Here is a 21,949-nt window from a genome sequence, read left to right as displayed (position 1 = left end):
TAACAGAAAATTTTCAGTGTGGATGCTATCAAATATACTAAGCACATTGTCTCTACTGCTTTTATGGTGCAGACATTCTTCAAAGTTCAAGTAATTTACATTAAATATAAATAAATTCATGTGGTTTAATCTCCCAAATAAACTCATTCGCTACGAGAGACGGCCACTACAGCCAACAGTCAAACCCACAAATTCATCCTCAACAGAAGAATAACATAACCATTGACGTCATATGTAAGTGCTTTGCACAGCAAAGTTTACAGCTTACTCAAGTCGGATGCCATTGGTAACAAAACCAAAACCATGTTCGCAGAGTTTGTATGCTTTACCGCATAACACGAATGTATCGCGGCGAAGCTCACTTCTGGAAACCGGCTTCTATTATGCAACCTATATTACACTCTTGCCCATTTTTCTTGCTAAAAGTTGAGTCTGTGTTGGATTTATACTTTGTTTAGGAGTTTTAATGTCATTTCTATGTTAGATTTATAGTTTGGACAGATAGAAAGTAGGCATGCGTTTGATTCAGGGGTGTGTTAGAATCAAAAACGGCCAAATGAATCAGGGGTATACTTGAGCATTTTTTCTGCAGTTTCTTTAATTTGGCCCACTAGAATTTCATCTGTCCCATAACATCAAACTTAATGGAAGACAACTGTAATCTAATCTGATCCAATGCACATCAGCTGCAACTGTAGGCAGCTATGACTTTTTGGCAGGTGCGCAAGTTCGTTATGGTGTCATGATGTCATGGTTTGTAAGGCACTTAAAAAAATGCAGTATATCAAATTCCATGGATGACATCAATATTTAGGTGCTCTGGGCCTGTTAAAAGTGATAGGGAGGCTTCTGGCAGTGATGATGAGGATAGACATAATCAAATATAGCTGGAATGCAATAATGTTTTTTTTTTTTTCAGCTGAGAACAAGTCACCATTCTTAAAATGAAATCTGGTAAGTGAATAGTCAAGAGTGCTGCATTTGTAATTTTTCAAATATGAAAATCCAGACATGTGTTATAATTAAGGGAAACTTATAGTCAAGTAAATACGGTGGATGAACATGTTCACAAATGCCTGCGAAGGCATAGCTATGCTCAGTTGGTAGTTGGTAGACCCGGGTCATAAAAACAGAAATAAATTCTGGGTTTTTACATGCCTAAACCACAATGCATTTATGAGACACACCGTAGTAGGGGACTACTGATTAATTTGGCCACCTGAGATTCTTTACCGCGAATCCAAATACACAGTAAATGGGTGCTTTTGCATTTTGCCCTCATTGAAATGGGGTCACTGCACCTTGGGCTTAGCAGCGTAACACCAAAGCCACTATGGCTGATTATCCCAAGGCATGACATGCAAAAGGCTGCGCAGTCAGTTCCCACTAAATAGCTTGCCATATGAATTTTCCTAATCAACTTTCTGAACCAAAAGCGAGAAATTATCTATCGGCTAACATTCCAAGAAGCCCGCCTGCCCCACGCTTTCCTTAGCTTCAACCATTTCAATGCACCAGCAGGCTCACTGGTTTGGCATGTTTACTTACGTTTTTGAGTGTATACATAGACAACAGATCAACGGATGAGAAGAACATGGGCTGACTGCTGCACAGGTTGAATGTTGCTCTCCTTCAACCACACTCAGTGCACACTGTATACAATATATATATATATATATATATATATATATATATATATATATATATATATATATATATATATATATATATATATATATATATATATATATGTGTGTGTGTGTGTGTGTGTGTGTGTGTGTGTGTGTGTGTGTGTGTGTGTGTACAGTCACCGTTCGCTTTCTTGGTGGCTGTATCATACTTTTCATTAGCCTCAATTAGTCTCCCAAGTGTCACTCGAGAAGCATGGAACGGTCTGGGCATGGAACACAGGCAAAGACCAAGGCAATGCTATTACAATGCATTAAATGCCACTGCACTTAAATCAAGCAGGGGCATTCACCTACCTCCCCCTGGGCGTTGATTGCCCATCCGGATGGAATCTGTTCTCCTTTCCTGTGCTGCATCTCCACCTGCGACAGCAAATAGTAGACTGGTTGCAACCTTGCAGCTAGAACATTGCATAGTACACATCTTAGACTTGTGCAAGCAAGGTATACAAGTCCTTTTGCAAGGCTGTAATCATACTTCCGGAAGTGCACAAAACACACATACGTTTGTGCTCAGCCTACCAGTGGCAGTAAGGCACAAACAGAGATGAGAAGATGATCGAACAGGTCCCGACTTTAAATTAATGTTTATTTTAAAATGAAAGACAATTTTTCAACATTGAAGCAAACAAGCCACTGCGTATATGACTGTATTAAGGCCGAGACTGCATCAACGTGATATGAGAAGAGATTTTTCAAGAAATGCTAGATTCATTGTTTTTTTACTTCTGTCTGTTTATGTGCATTGAGTTGCGAATTTGCCAGAAAGAAAAGAAAAAAAAAAGGAGTCTCTGCAGAAAGCACAAAAGCTAACAAAGTATACAAGAAAATTCTGAGGAACCACTGAAGCAGTATGTTGGCGCCACTCTTTTTCAACAGCTGGTTCCCATCTCAACTTCTGTCTTTTTCTTGACACAGTTAAATGACTTATTACTACCATTCTTGTTACATTAAACTAACACACAGCTTGAAGTCAGGTGCAGAAACAGCTTCCATGGTTGAGAGTGGCATTAAGAATGTGTGTCACTGACCCTCTATAACCTCTTCTTCAAACTGGCTTATGAATATAAGTGTATGTATGTGGTACACTGCTAAATGGATCTAAATTTGAGCCTGTGTCCATGCAAACCAATGCAATCTTATGGCTGCCATAATATAATCTGTTTAGAATCACTTAGCTCACTTTATGCAATCAAACTACACAGTAAGCTAGTGCTTCTTCGATAAAAACTAATCTTGGCATTTAAATATTTGCTCATTACAAAGTTACCTGCCAATTTTTTTATTAAACTTAAATTTGAGCTTTTCTGAGAACAGTCATCTTTCATCACCCACAGAATGCTACCGTAATGTCGCCACTCCTTTTGCAATACTAGCCTCCCGTTCTCTGATTCGTTTATGCTGAATACTAGCTCAGAATGGAGCCTCTCTCCCAAATTTTATTGCTTGTATTGAAGATGCGTCTTCTTGCAAGGTTGCCGTTACTGACCCTTTTCAGAATAAGAATAACCTGCACTTTGTAGGTCTGTTAAAATTGCTAAAATATTGTTTTACTTGTTATAACAATGTTGTTTATGACCTCTGAAATTGGGCGGTGCAGGTTATACTACATGCACCTAATATTGTACCCCCTTTCTGTAATGCCCCCTGGGTCCTGACCATACTGCAATAAATAAATAAACAAAAAAGAATGTTATGAACAGATGTATGCCCTTAAAGGGATACAGAATAAAAATCGGAGAATATAGAGAAAACCCCACAATTGCATTCCTAAGACACGATTGCTATAGTATATAGTCATTATTCGGGTTACTGTTGAGCGGATGGCTTTATTTTTGACTCTCTATGAGCGGCCACTGCGTAACTCGCAAAGCGCTCCCGACAACAAGCCGGCGGATCTGACGTCACACCTACCCTTAGCAGCCGCGGAGCGAGCTGGCCGGCTGCGCAGTTTTGTTTTTCTCGCGCTGCGCAGTGCAAAATGCAAAGTTCTAGTGAGAGCGATAGCATGAGCGGAACTTATGACTCCGACTTGGATGAGCGGCCTACTGAACGACCACGAACGATAAAGGCGTATGCCTACGATCAGTCCGCGTCGTCAAGCGAAATTGACGACGACCCGCCGCAGCAGTCCCCCTCCGTGGTGCCGAGAGAGTCTGGACCAGCAAAGTGGTGTTTACACTGTGCATTCCATGTACACGCGTTCGCCTCGAGAGATCAGGGGCGGCATCATAGGTGGAAACCAGATTTAAACGCGGTTCCTGCGGCTCGGATCGCAACCTCGCACCTGTCACGAATGAGTTAGCGAGACGAGAGGTGCACGCCTCATTGACAGTGTTGCATCCGAGGCGGTGCGCCCAGCGTGATTCACTCACGCAAACGCTTTGCCATGTTTGGTTTCAACAGAGCGAGGACGCTTATGCCTCAGGCTATGCAATGTCAGGCGACGTAAGGAATTTACTCTGCGTTCTGCGCAAAGCGGCTTGCTCCGCCCGCTTGGATGGGTAGCTGCTAGCGCGTAAAACATGAAAGCCATCAATGCACAATACAGGTGCCGTGAGTACACACTGTTGAAAAAAAAACGTAGAAATCGTTGAAGATATTGACGCGTGTAGACCTCCCTGTACCTATGCCATCGGAGCAGGTGTGGCCGGCGGCGTGAGCATAACAGTCGGCTGCCGACTCTCGCGCGGCAGGTGCTTGATGCGCGCAAGTAGCTGTTTTGAGAATAGATGCGATGAAGCAACGGGTGAGGATTGGAGCCAGGCATGTGCAGTGACTGAAATGCTCCTCTGTAAGCAGGGAACGTCTTGTTATTCACGAAGTGAACGAGTACATGCGCAGCGGTTTCAGCGTCCCGTTGTTTCATCGCAGCCGAGCACTCCTTCCCTTGCTGCACACGAGATGGCGCCACCAGTCTCATGTTGGCGAATTTTTTTCGTCAGCCGTCGCTTCAGACGATGCGGATTTCGATTCATTCTGGCAGAATTGGCCAAACATCTGGCTCAGAACGTCGTACAAACGACAAATTACGGTCAAACGGCACCTGTGCGCAAAACTACAGCGTGAACAAGTACGCGAGAAAAAGACTACCGCTGCCTGCCGTTTTCACATGCGCACAGCAGACCCTCGGCATTTTGCGGCGTTGACATGGCTGCTCCAAACATCAAACCACAAATCCACGAGATCAAAGACGAGGTTTTCGAACAGCTCACACGAGGAAGCGGTACGAATAGGACGGTCGAACAAAGAAAGCGCGTTGCTGCAAACGTCAACTCGCCCCTTCGCGCGCTCAGTGTGGACGATCGCTCGCAATGGGCCTCGAGGTGGGTAAGCGTGACGTGATATCCGGTTTTGCCAGAGCTCTCGGAGGAGGCCGGTAGGTGCTGTGATTTGAGAAATATTCACTAAAATAATTACTTTTCGCTCACTTCTCCTCAGAAAGAGTGTTGTTTTGGTCGCTCTCGGTGCGACAGCTATCAATGGAGACAGAAATCTCGGCGACAAATTTTTTATTCACTATCCCTTTAACACACATGAACAATAACATAGGACGAATATGCAAGGTGTGTCTCATTCTATTATATTCTGTTGTCCCCATGTGTTAAGCACATTTATACATTCACCATGCTGAGCCGACTTGCCAAACTATCGCTGTGTTAATAAATTCTATGCTTTTCCTTATCTTTTTTTGTTTTTCATTTCTCCAAGTGAGTGAACACCATATTAAGATGTTAACTCTTTGCCTTTAGATACAAACTTCACTAACCTGTACACTCATGTACCAAGGGTACACATGAGACAATCAAGCGACCCAGTCTGGCCACTTTTCACTTGCCTTTCCTAATGCCACAGCTGAAGTCGCCATGTCGAGGACGAACGAGTCACCATCCTTCCCAGGGGCTGCCACGCTGAGTGGATTCGTTCCCAAGAATTTCTGAATATCAATGGAATAATGAAACGCAGTTTTACGTTTATTTGTGTCTCTCAGAAGCACTCTCTTTACTTGTACTTGGACCTGAATATCTAGCCATCTAGCCATATCTAGCCATATTGGTCATCTGGTATGGGTCAGTATAAAACGGTATATTCTGGACTGCATTATAACAGTGCTCACACACTCAGGCAAATCAGTATGTAAAAAAGTAAGTTTTTTGCACGTCAATGAGATGTAGTGCTACAAGACAATATAGAAACCAAGAAAGCAATTGACTACACCCATCAATACAAGTAAAAAAGAAAAAGTCACTCACCTTACTTCCACCAGATGGCGCCACTAGTGGAGATGCGTTGGTGAACGACATGCCCTAAAACAGAGTGACACAACGCTAATGATTCAAGTAACTAAAGCACCCATTTCCTTTGCAAAAACTGCATCACAGTCACATTATCAAGCCCCAAAGTGCAGACTGCTGGGATAGGTGGTGATTCATTATTTAAAGTGGAGAAAGAAAGGTGGCATGTACGGTGGACATCTTCATCTCTTATAACTGTGTAGGACGCCATATTTGAGCAACACTGTACTTGGTGGCACTATAATTTCTCGGAGCTTCAATTATTCCATTCAGAGTCCCAAATTTTATCACTAAATATTTGTGGGGATGTCAGCATACAGCTCCATCTACACTCAATCTCACAAGTTGTTTGCAGCACTGTGGAAGCTGCAGGAATTCTTAGCCAATGGGAAGGCTGAATGCCCCTCAAGATGGATGGCCCCCTCCATAATAATTTGTGGTATATGACGTGCGTGCCCAAAGGTCCTAACATGTCGCGTGTCGTTGTAACATATCATGCACCAAGCAAATACAAAACTCTAATCCCAACAATAATCAAGACATTTGCACCGGGAACTATATTCCGCCGCGCAAGGACATTACCTGTGTATACCTTCAGCAGTGCTGCAAGCAACTTGCAAGATGGAGTACAACTTGCGAACTAGCAGTTCTGTCTAGGTATCTATATTTGTGAAGGCTCAATGAGTGCACATCGGGTCGATGGGCTGCTTTGTAGATACAGAAGCACAATAAAGATGACCACAACAGATATGCTATGTACTTGCTATGTGCTACTTAGACAAGCTATGTACGATTACGTGTTTAACTGCCACAAACGTATTCACAGATAACTTTTTCTATTTTTTAAAGCAAGAAGAGAAAGTCTTCTAGCTCAAACATTTCCAACCAGCACCACATTACACTTGTAGTGAAAAGCATAGAGGCAGGATGTCCTATTGAATACAGAAACATACAAGAAACAACAAAATAAGAAACTTTTTTGTAGCAAAGAACCATCACTCACAATCATGCCTCTTGAAGACGCCATCATACTATAGTAACCCGCAATTCCATAATGATTGGAACCTGTGAAGCCACATTTCGAAAGAATAGTTAAGCTTTTATGTGGCCAGACGCCATAATAAAAAAGCTATTCAGAAAAGTTTAAGCACATCAGTGTTTACCTATTTCGTTTCGCACCCTTATATGTAAACTGGTGCCAATAGGAACCAATTAGGCTGTAGATATGTAATGCATGAAACACTGTTCAGCAGAATCATGGGCACAGGTAAGCTGCTTCTTACTGATATACAAGTAATTAGGGAAGTTTATGTATCACTAAATTAAGAAAAGCCTGTATCTAATAAGTCCATGTCAAATGTCAGGATAGTCTTCAATGCTCCCCCAAGAAGATTCCAAGGTAAACACACATTGAATAAAAAGCATGGGTGGTAAATTTCGCATTCCTTTAATGTGCAGCGAGAAAACTATACAGCAGCTAAATTAGCAGTAATGTGGCTACTGTTACTGTTCCGACAGTAATGATGTGCCATTAACATCTCCTGCATTGGGTCTTTCGTTTTCAAGAAAGTGCTTGCCCACCAATGCAATAAATGCTGCAGAGTATCGAGCTACGAGCCTTTAAGCTAAATAATAAAAACTTGGATAAATACGTCACAAAAATGCAGCCAAAAGTGACAAGCCAGAAAGTCTTAAGCAAGGACAAGAGTTGCAAGCAAACAAATCGTTTTGTCGAACTAAAGGTTTTAACTGTCTAGGCCGACCACACTGTGGCTCTATGGTGTGAAGAAAAACAGGAACGAATCAAAAAGCATGACGTTTCATTAGTTTTGCAAATTAGATGTGTCAAGACAAAAGGGCACATGCCAGAAAAGCAAAATGCTTTTTACGCCACTTCTACTTTCCTCCTTACGGACCTGAATTTTGAGTGCTTTTAGGCGGCAGCCATTTTTTTTTGTTGGGGAGATGCGAGGGCTGGTGGAATGAATGGCTCAGCCTGTTCCTTTCGCATGCTTGCCACCAGCGTTTGCTCGCCATGACTTTGTGGTCGGCTGCATCGTCACCGAACACACAGGGCTACACAGCTCGCACCAATAGATGGTGGCTAGGGTCGAGTTTTTAAGTGCGCTTGCTACAAACGCGAATGGAAAAGTAAAAAAAAAAAATTATTGCCTTTACATACATATATATTTATTTATTTTATTTTATTTTTCCCAGACAGATTAAACTTCCTGCAAAATGAGCTGCGGTAATGAACACCTGCCAACAGCTGCAGAGTGTTTGCTGTTTAAGCAATAAAAAAAATTGTTTTTTTTTCTACAGAACACGTGGAACAGTTGTAAGCAACTAGAACCCACAGCCTATTGGTTTCTGAAGTCAACATTTAAGTATTTTCGCAGCAAAAGTTATCGAAGGATTTTTGACGAGATTTCACACTGGGTACACAGCCAAGAGAGTCGGGAACTGCTGACCGTACAAAATGTGTATTACGTTAGACAACTTGCTGCTTTATTAGAAGTGGCATTACGTGCAAGCCACCACCAATCATTGGCACTACATCTCACTTTTCTACAAACATGTCATTACGTGCAAGCCCCACCAGTCATTGGCACCACATCTCACTTTTCTACAAACACTTCATTGCTGCAACGAATCACAAGGTGTATTTGGCTGTTCTGCACATAAACCTTCCAGCGAATTAGGAAACATTACAGCAATAAAAATGTAGCAGGGTCAGCAGGAATACACCGAGACTTAAGCACTAGGTAAAAATGAACCAGATGCCAGATCTTGGAACCTGCAAAGTCACATTTTGAAAGTGTAGTTCAGCTTTTGGGTGGCCAGACTCTCTATACTTTGTATTCCAAGACCTGTTTCTCCTTGCAACCTTTTTTTTTTTGCCCTTCTTCAATAATGGCCCCCATGTAAACATGCTGGCATTACTGCAAATTGAACAACGGATAGAAAAGGAATAAGGTTTAAAGAAAAATAATTGTTACAAACTACAAAATAATAAATTTGGCAATTTTGTACCACATATCTCCAAGGCTCACACGCATCTTTCAATTGCCATCCTGAAAACATTATTTAGGACTGTTAGGGTTAAGAAGTTGTAATGAGAAAGCATTGCAGTACACAGAGAAGAGAGTGTGTGCGCGTGCATGCATGTTTGTGTGTGCAGATACACATGTGTGCTGCTGTTGGTACAATGTCCTTAAAGACTATGATTGCTTTGGATGTATGTCAAAGCCCCAAGATTCAGAACATGGCAGTAGTTTGTTTAGAAAGACAAATTTCGTGATCATCCTGCTTGAAGTAAACATTTAGTAATTTATATCAGGGTTCATTGTCACTCATGCTACAGTTTACAGCCTCAGTCAATAAAAAGCATACTGATTTACCACCCAAGCAAATATTTTATGATTTAAAAACCATCTCCCTACTCCAAGGTGCTGAAACGTTTTATAAAGGAAAATGCTATAGACATCCAACTTGAAGTATTTGCAGACATTCTAATATTACAAAATGAGGAATACTGAAGTCAAAGTAAGAAAATACTAGAATTAGAAAGAAAATGCTAAACATAGTGTTATATTATTCAAGATGTTGGCTGCTTATTAAAGAAACTCTGAGACTTTGTTCTGTAGGGATGCTGTCAACAAGCACTGTGTTCCATAATCATGCCAAGCATGAGCTGCACCACATGAATGTTCATGAAGCTTATTCATGACGTAATCATGCAAAGGCAGCCAAGATTTCAGTTGCTGTGGTGGTGCTACATGGGGGCCTAAACAATCAACTGGGTCTGCAAAACCGGGCTCAGAAACAAAAACAAACAAAAAAATCAGCCAGCAACTGCATCTGTACTCTCTTGAATTCAGTTTTGCCCAAAATTTGACACACGTGAGAAGTTGTTAAATTATTGCTGTCAATATGACAATCATAAACTATATTACAAACATTCTACAAGATTATAAATGTCGGTAGGTAGGTAAGCAGCTAGTGTGTGTGTGCGTGTGTGAGCGAGTGAGTCAGTGTGTGAGTGAGAGAGAGCAGTATCGTGAATACTGCTTCAGTGCAAGAGTACAGGATATCAAATATTGCTTCTTATATTGTGCACATTTGTGTCAGTCACTTCTTTTTGTCCTTTGTATAACAGTACAGCGTAGTAAACAACACTGTCATACCAGCCAGCCCCAGTTGAAGCCTTATTGAAATATTTCTTGTTCACCAAACACACACAGGGAGAACATTACCTCGTGCAACGACCCATCCAATGCCTGCTTGTTGCGCCTTTTGCATGGCCAACTCCATGCAGAATTTGCCGACGACGGGGCCCAGAACATTTCTGCCATCGACAAGGGCTGTGGCAGCCAGCTCGTTGATGACTACAGGCTTGCCAGAACGCTCACACACACCCTTCTGTATGTCCGTCACATACATTTCTGTTAGAGAAATAGTAAAAACAACAAAGACAACACTTGCAAATGACCCACAGCAGGAGAACAATATGCTGAAGTCATGTAAAGATGTAACCCTATAAAAATGCTAATGAAAGGGTATCATTGCCTGTGTGTACATAAAAAATGTCTTACATACATCTTCCAAAAGCTATCAGTAATTTTTTTATATATATACGTATATTGTCCCACAGGGTTCGCACTTATGCTACCAGGGAAAGAATAATAGTTAACATTTTGTTTACTCGATCTGCTGGGATTGCTTCATTTCCCACTTTGTTCATTTCAGTTTGTGTGCTACAGTGCTGTGCTAGAGTGTGGTGCGACTGCCTTACTAATTGGGAGATCACGATAGGCAGCGCGTGGGTGACGCTTGGGCACGATTCACAACACCCGCGGCAGACCGCTCATGCAGTGCTTTGTTTCGATACATGGTATCGGTAGACGTGCTTGCCACATGCCACCGGTGAACAGACGACGGTGCGCCTACTCTGGCACCATCTCGTAGCTCTCGCAGAGTGTGTATTTCGCAGCACTACACTTTTCTTCTCACGCTTTCCCCATACCCTCCTCCTCCACTTTCCTCCTCACACTCTCTTCGCTATCGCTGTCTTTCATCCCCCGCTGCACTCCGCGTTCACTCTTTCATCCTTTGCTGTGCTTGTTCACTCGGTCACGCCGATGAGGGACGCCAACACTCATAGCAGGAATGGGTGCCTATGAGCTGCACACTAAAATTTCTAGATGTAGCCACATGCACCGTGTGCCACCCCCCGGCTACGCCACGTACTGCTGTTGGCACAGGTGTTTCAAGCAATTCTGCACTCAGCTTTCAGCCAGCAGCTGTTGCTAAGCTTTGACAATAACCCTTAGCACACAACATGTGGCCTCCGCAGTTTTCTGGCGATGTTAATTGTGGCAATGACTCTACCTCGATAGGGTTTTTGTTCTACTATATATATAGTAGAACCTCATTGATACGTTACCATTACGTACGTATCCCCGGCGCCAACGTTCACAACTGAGAACACGAAAAATGACCGAATTGAGTTACTCATTTTTTACCGGTTCATACGTTGCCGGAAAACACGATTTTTGGGCCCCAACGTTCAGTACGTCACCAAACTGCGATGGTGTGATACGTTTTTGGCCACTAGATTCCATGTAACAAAGAAAAAAAATGGGAGGACGCTTAAGCTTCGCCTTCAAGAGTGGAACGCGATAACGTTATCGCACCCCGTTCGCACCGCCTACTCAATTGATCTACGCGAGCCAAACGTCGCGATCGGCCCGCGACGGGCTGGGCCGCAACGCGCCATGAAGGCGGACGCGATCATGGGGCGAGTGGCACGCCACGTGTCAGGGCACCGCCGTACATTGCGAGGAGGGGGTCTTCTGTGTTTGCTGCAAGATGGCTCTGCATGTGTGCAGAGCGCAGGAGAAGTGTCGCGGAAACGTACTTCGCTACTTGTGAAACTGCGACTTCTGTAATTTACATGGTCATAATTACCAATATACACCGCAGTATAACTTTCTACGGCACGTTTCTAAGGCAACACCGCATTCACTAGAGGCGATTTTGTCCAGTTTTGAACGATCGAACTCATGGCCGAGTGGTAGCGTCTCAGTCTCACACTCCGGAGACCCTGGTTTGATTCCCACCAGCCGATCTTGCAAGATGTTTTTTTATTTATGAAGTGCCTTCTGGGATTTATCGCTCACGGCCAACGCCGCTGACGCCGACGACACCGGCTTTTCTGCGACACGAGCTCCTTAACGCTGTCGCGTTAAAATGCGCGAGGCGCGCGCGATCGAGAACAGTATATAGCTGCCCGCCGCGGCAGCTTCACCGCAATAATCGCCCGCCCGTCTCACTTGAAAATGCCGGCGCGCGCTTAGTTTCTCATTTCGACACCAGCAAATCTCCTGCAGGGTCGTCGCACGCGGCATTCACCGCTGTCACCGCCAATCGCACCGCGATAAGCATCCTCGCCTATCTGTTTCACAACGCGCGGTGCCATCGGAAGCGTAGCGCCCGCTTTTAACAGGCGATGACCGAAACGATCCGCCGTTTCCTGTTGCAGACTGCGATCGTATACGCTTTTCGGCCGATACCATGCGAACAAGAAAAGGCGCGAGGCGCACGCGATCGAGAACAGTATATAGGCGCCCGTCTCACGTCGAAACGACGGTGCGCAGTTTTTTTTTTTTTATTTATTCCGGTACCAGCAAATGTCCACCCGGGGCGTCGCACGCCGCATTCACAGGTATCGCCGCCAAACCTATTGCGATAGGCATCTTCACCTATCTGTTCTACAGTGCGTGGTGCTTAGTGCCATTGGTAGCGAGGGTGGGACCCCTCGAAAAGGTCCCACCCTCGTCGCCATTGTTGTATTTCGGCGGTAGCCGCAGTTGAACCACGAATACAGTCACGGCCGCAACGGAACTAGCACTCTTTATTCAGAGGCATGTATATATACAGGTGGCAACACTGGCGGCGTGTAAGGGCAAACAGAAACTGAAACACTACAGTAGCGTACTGCCCGCTTTTATTAGGCGATAGTCCGAGCGCGCCGCCGTTCCCTGCTGCAGGCGGCGCGACGTGGGCATCGCGTTTCGCTTCGGCAGCATCCGGCGTCGCCCACCAGCTCGATTTTGCTTCGGTTTCCCGTCGCCCTATTAAAACACCAAAACGCGTGACGGGGCACCACCAGCTCGACGAGCGTCGGCGTGTAGTGCCGCAACGATGCGCGCGACGCTTCGCATCACGTAATGTCAACGATAGTCGAGTCCACGAAACGTGTTTAGTTACCTCGGATCGTACATTTTCCCGGTTAGTACGCTTTTCCGGTGGTTTCTTCCAAAACGTACGAACAAGGTTTTACTGTGTGTGTGTGCGTGCGTGTCCGCATATACATACATATATAGGCAAAGAGAAATTCTTCAGGCTGCCTTTCAAGTGGAAAGAACTTGAGCGACGCTACAAAGTAAACAGAACAAGTATTTAATTTCAACAGTTTCGACCGGTGGACGGATCTTCATCAGGGTGTACAAGAAAATGGCAGTTTGGCACTGATAGCGAAGACAGCAGACCAGGTACCCAGTCGTTCTCAGATACATCAAACCGAAAGGGACAGTTTTCACAGTGATTGACTCTTTCTCGGCGCTTTGGGCAGATACACACCTGCCTTATTGGCAACGATGCAGGGCAAAAGGAAGGCAGAGTTCCATGCATGCAAGGCAAGGAAGCCTGTGAAAAAAAAGGAAAAGAGAAAGAAAAAAGAGAAGAAAGGAGAGATAAGTCGGAGAAGGGAAAGGGGGCGGAGAGTAGCGGTAGCTATAGGTTCCCGTTGACCTGAAGTAAGGAGGGAGAAAACAGTCGCTGCGAAGCACCAGTGCGCATGCCACCATTGTAGCAGAGGAGATGGCAAGTTCAATAGAGTGATGGGGGGCATAATAGAGAAGGGGCCCGGAAGAAAGACAGGAAAGCGGTAATTTGTAGAAAGTAACAGTGTCACAATACACATAACAAGGCGCCGCCCGTTCCTGCGACATTGTGGTCCAGCTGAGGTGCAGGGAAAAAAATTGTACAAAGAATATATACACGGGGTTCATAAAGCAAGTACGTTCTTGGGTCTAGTTTTAGGGAGCCGAGTTAAGGAGCCTCTATGTGATGCAGTTTCCGAATGTTTACCAGACAACTAACACCACATCAGCTCGTGCAGATTCCCAGAAGGGGTAGTAAGTCACTCAGAATTACTACTTGAGTTGTAAGGCAGAGGAAACTGGATTTATTAGTTTTCCACTTGCCCCTTTGAGGCGCCTGTGGAGGAAACAGCAAGCAGTGGCCTACATCTCAATTTTTGAGTAGAGAAGAAGCATTTGCGCTCCCCACTCTCACTGCATATCCCGGAAGCACGTCAGCTGCCTGGGATTCTCATTAATTCCTTTAGCGCACGTTCCAAATTTATGGATGAAAAAAAGATTCACTCTGCTCGCATGCACGGGTGTGTTACAAACCAGACTGCAAGAGCATGGCGCTCAGGCACTCAAAGGAGTGATCTCGCAGTCGAACGTGCCTGGAGAAAGGTAAATTCGGGAGACTTTTCATATGTGCACGGTGATTGTTGGATCCACAGGTGAAGAGGGGTCTCTGTTCAATATATTCCTGCTCACACACCTCGCATTGAATTTTGTGCACGACGTTATGGAATTACACACAAGATGCCTGTTAATTTTATATACAAAGAACGAGTTCGATGCCTCAGCTGCATCTGTTGCTGTCATGTGACAACATATCTTGCAACAAGGTTTTCCACATGGTCGACAAGCGTGTTGGGCTTCTGTGTCCTTGCCCTAACAGACCACTGAAATTTTTGTTTCTTCTCTACTACATGAGACGGCCAATGGAAGGTAGCAGTGAGTCGGATGCTCTGTTACATGATGTTAAAATGGTGGTTGAGAATGACATTGGCCTGTGGAGCACCAGTAGTGTTTGTGAGGACCAAGTTCGAACCTGATTGGGTATTGGTACTGCTCACCATTTCTCCCATTATACGTGCTCAATCTAAGCTGCGCGCGTGTTCAATGGCACTGTCTACTACTTGTGGAGAATATTTTTGACGTACAAGAGCATATTTCAATTCCTCCGCGTGTCTCGCAAATTGTGCAGATTCGAAACAGATTCTTCTGTATCTGTGAGCCTGGGAGTAGGGGATACTTGTTCTGCAGTGGTGGGGATGGCTACTATAGAAATGCGGATATTGCTGGCAATCTGCTGGCTTTTTGTATAGGGATGTGGAAATGCGACCGCCACTCAGTGACAAAGTGGCATCGAGGAGGTGGACACTATCTTGGGAGAAGTTGCATGTAAAACAAATTGACGGGTGCAAGGAACCAAAATTGGAAATGAAGTGTAACGGACTTTGTTCCCTGTCGGTCTACACAAAGAAAGTATCATCCAGAAATCGCTTCTATAATATTGGTTTTATGGCTGAATTTGTGAGGAAGGGTATTTCTAACAATGCCATAAAGATATTTGCGTAATTTGGCACCATCTTTATGCACATGGTACTTCCGTTGATTTGCAGACCATGCTTGTTGTCGAACTAAAACTAATTATATTTCAGTGCTAAATTTAGAAGAGTCTCAATTGTATCTTCCTCTAAATGGCTAGGTTGGCTGGAGCCAGTGCAAACTGTGGAAGCTACGCCCTTGACGTAAGGTATGTTGGTGTACAAACATGCGACATCTATAGTGACCAAGTAACCCCGCCCGTACAGCCGGGTTTTATACCTCCCGGAGGAAGTGATTTGTCTCTTTATGTACATGAGGGGAATGAAGATGGAATGTCTTTAATGAGAATGTCAATAAAGCTGGATATTTTCTCAGTCACTGTTCCATTGCTGGCAACGATAGGCCAGCCAGGATTGTTTATTTTGTGAATTTTGGGTAGCAACAAGAAACGGCCGAGGTCAGAGTTTCTCGGTATCAAGGCTTTGAATGTCGCATTGGTTATCTTCCCTGCCTTCAGCAGAGTGGTGAGGATGATGTTCGTTTCCCTTTCAAAATGCTCTGTAGGATTGCTTGGGAGTTCTGTACAAAAGTTAGAGTTGCCCTATTGACGGAAACCTTCGGCTATGTAAGCACTCCGGTCAAGTACAACCACTGCTCCACATTTGTCCACTGGCTTAATGACAAATGTTTGATCGTCACACACGGTTCGCATCGCCTCCTCTTTCTCTTTTGAGAGGTTACTGCGGATGGCACGATGCCTCCAATACTCTTTTACAATGCCTTTTAGAAGAGCGCAAATGTACATGTCCAAATATTTGTCGCGTGCCTCACCAGGTGTCCATGATCCATCTTAGTCCAGGTAGCTGATCACAACACCCCTCTACAGTTGTACGATCGTAGAGGTACTCCTTTAGGCGTAAATTTCTCACAAAATCATCTAAATCTTGGAACAATTGAAACTCATTCATCCTTCCAGATGCCAGACAAAATGTTAGACCTTTCGAAAGGAGATTTAGTTGTGCACTGGACAATGGGCTACTCAACAAGTTTATGACTTGAGGCATTGCCCATTACCTCTTTTCTTTTTTTTTTTTCTGGTTGCTTCGGGACAATTGGTCAGTTCGGATTCAAAATTATGACTTTTAGAATCGCTGCTGGTGGCCATTGGAACATTTTCACGCTCGCATTTATTTTTTGTTGTTCTTTTATGTTGACATTTTTCTTTCCCTCGTATTTTACCAGTTTTAGGGCTTCTAATTCTGTGAGTTTTGATTGACCTAACAGCAGCTGCTCCTCACTTTTAGGCTGTGATGCTCTACACACATTATGTTGTGCCACCAGCTGAGTGAGCCCAAGCGAGGCCTCCCATAGTACAGCATTCTACTGCTTTCTTTCGTTTTCCTCAAATGTATCCATTGCTGACTTCTGTTTTATCCGAAGGCCCTTCGGTGCCATGCCTGAGGGTAAATATTTATTTAGATTCGAGACATGCATCTCACATTGCACCCACTTGTTAGCCCTAAATTGAATATGTGTGCGAGTGTGTGGGTGGGGGGGTGGGAGCTCCCAACCTCAATATCGCCGACAGACGCCGGCACTGCTTCTTCCCCTAGTGAAGAGCCGTGTCATAATCTGTCAGTTCACTGGCGCCACTAGCCGCCTGCGATGCACGCATTCTTTGCAAATTTTGTAGCGTTTTGCCAATGTTTCGCGATGGCTCGACGGGCCGGGTAACCAAAGAGCCCGCTATACTGTTCTGTGGTGAACTGCCACAAAAGTGACAGAAACACCCGGAGCCTGCAGCTGCCAGTAGAGTTCTACAGCTTTCCAGGTAAATTGAAAAAGGAATTACAATTTAAATGAAACAAAATGCAGACAGGCATGGATAACCGCCATCTGCAAAATCAGGTAAGTTGGAATGCGAAAAATTGCCGTTTTACTTTATGCTTTCTACTATTCGTGGCAGTGTTGTTGCTTCGCCTTGTAGCTCAGTCATGACAGCTTCCTCATGCTCGTGACGACGAGAATATCATTGTGGCTCTACTTAGACATGCTTTGAGTGACGCATCGAACGTAGGATGATTTGAGCGAGCGCTGCACATTGTCCTTCTTGTGTTTGACAGTGAGAGCGGGCTGCTTGGGCATGGAACTTGATCACTAACATATCTGTAGTAGTAGTTTGCAAACAGCTGAGAGAGTTAGCGAAGGCTTATGATTAGGTAGCCCATTTGTCAACAGAATGCGAACCGTGCTTTGCTGCATCTTAACTACGCGAGTTGTGTTGTGAGAGGATCGCAGCGGCGGTTGGAATCGCTTTGGCTCTCGGTCGTTCTTTAATACCGGTGCAACACGGGCACTTTCGTTCAAGATCATGAATGGTTGCCGTTGCACAGTCCAACAATCCAGATCGAGTTGGTTGAGCCCACTCAGCATTATGGTGCAGACGACAACCTATGATCGCAATTTATCCGGTCCGGATCGTGCAATATCATAGTCGAAAGTGCTCATATAGAAGCACCCAATCTGGATTGGCCTCAATTACGACCCAAAGTGCCTGTGTGACAGGGGTTTCAGCACATGAAGGACGTCACAGTATCTTTTTATCACGTGACGCAATCGTAAAATCGTCTCTCTTTGTCCCTGTGAGGCGGTTTCCCACGAGAGTTTCTTTACACCTTTCTTTTGTCTTTGGTGGATATTTTGCCTTTTCATTTTTAAAATGCAGTGTTATCGCCTCGCATTACACCACTAGCTGCACTTGTGCGTAGTTGCCGCTTCAGCCAGCGCACGGCACTTGGCAGTTGCACCCAGTGGAGGCTACAAGCACAAGTGTCCCCTTTAATAATGGACTCGTTACATGTGGGAGCCCCCTCGGCTTTCTGCATGACATGGATAAAAATTTTGTGTGTGAAAACAAACAAGCGCGACTTGCTTGACTCTGCCAACAGCAGTGGTGCACACATAGATTGTCTTCTCTTTCTGTACTATACCCGCCTGTAAATGTGTACAATTTCACGGGCGGGTGTCGGCCCTTCGCGTTTTTGAGGCTGCTGTGCCATTCAACGGTAGGCTTGTGTGGACGAATACGATGAAGGCACAATCTCGCAGCCCATACTCCCATGCACAACATGCCCAAGCCATCGTGCTGCCTGGCGACTTTTTCCATTTGCTCTCATGAGCAGCGCTGCTCAGCAGTGTTCTTTTCTTTTTTTGTTTCCTTTTTTAACCTAGGTAGGGCAGCCAGTATAATAGCAAGAGCTTGGTGGCACAACCCACCACCCCGTTCCAAAGGGGACGCTCGTAACATCCATCCATCCTAGCGCCACCTGGCCCAGATTGGGGAAGTATATTGATTAATTCAACTATATTTGCTCTTCCATTCGACAAAACTGATGTTCACCACAAACAGAGCCGGATTTCAGTTCGCCATGCTCGCCAGCGATCTCAAAGAAGCAACCAATGCAGCGCTCTGTCTGCGTGTGGTGCCGTCACGGCAGCGCCACTGACGGCAAGATCACACATTATTATTAGCATTATTATTATTGGCACTAACGATAACGCGCGGATTAGCCCGATCACGCCTTTCTTACATAAGCGCAAGTGAGCCCTTTCAATTCATAGGTGGTCAAAAGTATCCTGCATAATTCATCGAACAAAACGCGTTGTCGCTCACTCACGGAATACCTCGCGCAAATATGACGAGCGCCAAGGCAAAATGAAAAAAAAAAAAAAGTAGTAAACGAACGATCAGGAACAGCCACCGGCCCCCTTACGCAGCCGATTCAGTCCGTGGCTGAAGTGGCCCCGGTAGTCTCCGGCGACGAGGACCTCGGCCAACGCCTCCGCGTGGGCCCCGTCCGTGCCGACCTTCCGCATGCAGCGGACGATGAAGGCCTGCATCTCCTCCTTGGGGACCACGATGCCCGCCGCATCCTGCTGCGCCGATGTCGCCGCCATCCTACAACCGTTCGCTAGAGGCACGACGCACGCTCGAGAGGACGACGCCCAAGAACTGCGCGACGCCACTAATCCGCGCGCGACAGGCGACCCCGGCAGGCGTACAAACTGCGCAGCCGAAGGGCAGCTGGCATCAGCACTTGTTCCACTCGCAGCACATGAATATCGCGAGCGACGAGTGACGTTGAAACGTGTTCACCACGCGCTCTAATCGCGAGCACACCCACTGCAGACTAGACGGTAGACAATCGATTTCTGTTCCAGTTTTTTGTTGCTTGGTTTTGCGTTTCCTCCTCTCCTTCTTTTTATTTCTTTTCTTCTTTTTTTTTCTGGTTTCCCCACACTCTATGGTATTTGGGTCGGCGTCTTCTCACAGTTGAGGCCCTTGTCGTCCGGTCTACGTCGATGCGACTTCACGCGCACGCTGAGACACTCGGCGAGCTCTTATCGCGATGATAAGGATTAATGACAGCTCCAAGTGGCCCAGTTGACGCCGCGCATCCGCTGCGATCTTCAGCGCAGGCGTTTTTCACGTCGGGGCTCTCCGGGGGTGTACTGCACGTAACAGAAAAGAAACAAAATTAAGGGGAAGAAGGTCTATAATGGGTGGGCGGATGGAGCGCGACGAACTTCGTGATCGAGATATAGACGTAAGCAATGTGAGTGCAGAGAGAGAGAGAGAGAGAGAGAATAAAGTACATTGTTGAGATGCACGTACGTCACATACATATATATCATGCCTCTCAGCGTTATGTAGGAGGAGGACATGCTCGCACAAGTGCAACTGCTCTGCTAAACTTTAGGAAAGAGAGACGAGGTACAAAGGGACACTAAAGGCACATACTAACTCGACGTGGACTGTTTAAATACCATCACAGAAACCTCGTAACGCTCGTTTAGCGCTTAGACTTAGTTTACGAGCAAATTGCATCTGAAGGGTTCGAATGCCTTTTTTGAAATTCAAATCTCCCGCCAACCGGAGGATGATTTGAATTTCAAAAAAGGAGAGAGAGAGAGAGAGACGGTGGTACCGAGTCAAAACACCAGCGATGGCCTCGCCGCTGCAACTGGCGTGGACCGTTCGGGCATCCCGCGACACCACATGGAAGTTGAATTCTCTGCTACTTGCAGTTTGTGCGAGCCAGCAAAACCAGCGCAGCACTACGTGACCAGGAAAGTACTGAAACCCGAAAGCGTGGGCGGCGCGGTGTCGAGCGAAAACGAAACCTTTCGACCACCCGCGTCGTTGTCAACGGTAATTTCAATGAGTTCTCTTTTCTAAAGATAAAATAGAACTGGACAAGTAGCATTTTATTTCGTCTTATAATATATTACAAGAATTCTTTTTTTTTTTTTTTTGCAACGAGTAGTTGAGCACTACTGCCAGAATTTAACTGAGGAGTGCCTTCGTCGTCGGGCAAGTGCTTGAAGGTCCCGAGGGAGTCTCTGATCATGCCCTGCATTTACCTCAATTTCTCGATTATTAAGGCTCTGTTCGCGATAACATTGACGCCTGAGATTCTCGAGCACTGATCTATCACTTCAGCTTGACTTAGTATTTGCCTTTAGTGTCCTTTTAACACAGTATAAATAATTTATGGTCAACTATACCTCCGAAAGGCGCGTAGTGAAATGTGAGGTAGGAGCACGAAATGTGCCGTCTGTCTCATCAGGTCCACCATCGAGGCGCGATCTGTTCACAAGAGCACATTGAACTAGTAGTTCGAAGTGCTCATTTGTTCGTCCAGTGCAAGGTCCTCTACAATAGGCGCAGGCACTCCCTTGACTGCGAATCAAACCGGCGACCCCGTACGTAAGATGCGCTTTACATTGACTATAAGCCTCCGTTACGAAAAAAACACCCTGGCAAGGAAAAGCTAACACCGATTACAGAATTTAAAAAAAGAAAAAAAAACGCAACATTTCGGCTTCCCTACACGGAAGCCGAAACGTACCGGTGAGCGCTGGGAGCACGTCTTTGGGTTAAAAAAGACAAACGAAACGTCAGGTTCTATTTTTTTTCTTTGAAAGTTTTTAATTCCGTAGTAAGTGTCAGCGTTTTCATTACCATGATCATCTATCGCCGATACAAGTTTTCGTCAGACGCTCGATTTTAAGACGCGTCCTGTGGCCAGCATCTGGCGGGTATACCCTATATCGATCGGAGCTGTGTCGATGATATTAACAAATTTACGGATACAAGGTCGGCTCGGCCCACATCCAAAAATCCACAAGCGAGGTTGTCATACATTCATTTATTTCGCGTTACTGCAGACTCCTACGCTGTCCGAGAGGCCAGACATCTCGTCTGACCTTAGAGACGTCGGCATATAATCAAAAAAAAAAAAAAAGTGTCCACGTGCATAATATATATAGTGCCACCATTCCTGCCATCATCCGTTCCTCCAACCCAAAGACGTGCTACAAGCACTCACCGAGCTTTCGGAACGCACTTCAACGTGTGCTACTATAATTTGCTACAAACTAGAAGTTGGCCATCTTGGTTAGGGCACCGTTAGATAGGTGGGAAAGC

General features: G+C 45.2%; 1 protein-coding gene across 1 annotated transcript in view; it reads right to left on the bottom strand.

Moving 5' to 3' along the window:
- Positions 1–21,949, bottom strand: part of LOC142560692 (putative oxidoreductase YjmC) — a 35,174-nt gene that overhangs the window by 7,998 nt on the left and 5,227 nt on the right. The window contains exons 2-7 of the mRNA XM_075672950.1: positions 19,233–19,971; positions 10,240–10,428; positions 6,987–7,048; positions 5,942–5,995; positions 5,527–5,625; positions 1,986–2,051 (exon numbers count right to left, since the gene is read on the bottom strand). Coding sequence (XP_075529065.1) covers positions 1,986–2,051; positions 5,527–5,625; positions 5,942–5,995; positions 6,987–7,048; positions 10,240–10,428; positions 19,233–19,416 — 654 coding nt within the window. The 5' untranslated portion in view covers positions 19,417–19,971. The remainder of the gene's footprint in view (positions 1–1,985; positions 2,052–5,526; positions 5,626–5,941; positions 5,996–6,986; positions 7,049–10,239; positions 10,429–19,232; positions 19,972–21,949) is intronic.

The sequence above is a fragment of the Dermacentor variabilis genome, chromosome 10, assembly GCF_050947875.1.
Source record: "Dermacentor variabilis isolate Ectoservices chromosome 10, ASM5094787v1, whole genome shotgun sequence".
Taxonomy (NCBI): domain Eukaryota; kingdom Metazoa; phylum Arthropoda; class Arachnida; order Ixodida; family Ixodidae; genus Dermacentor; species Dermacentor variabilis.
The sequence above is the reverse complement of the archived record's forward strand: the minus strand, read 5'-3'. Positions and strand labels throughout refer to the sequence as shown.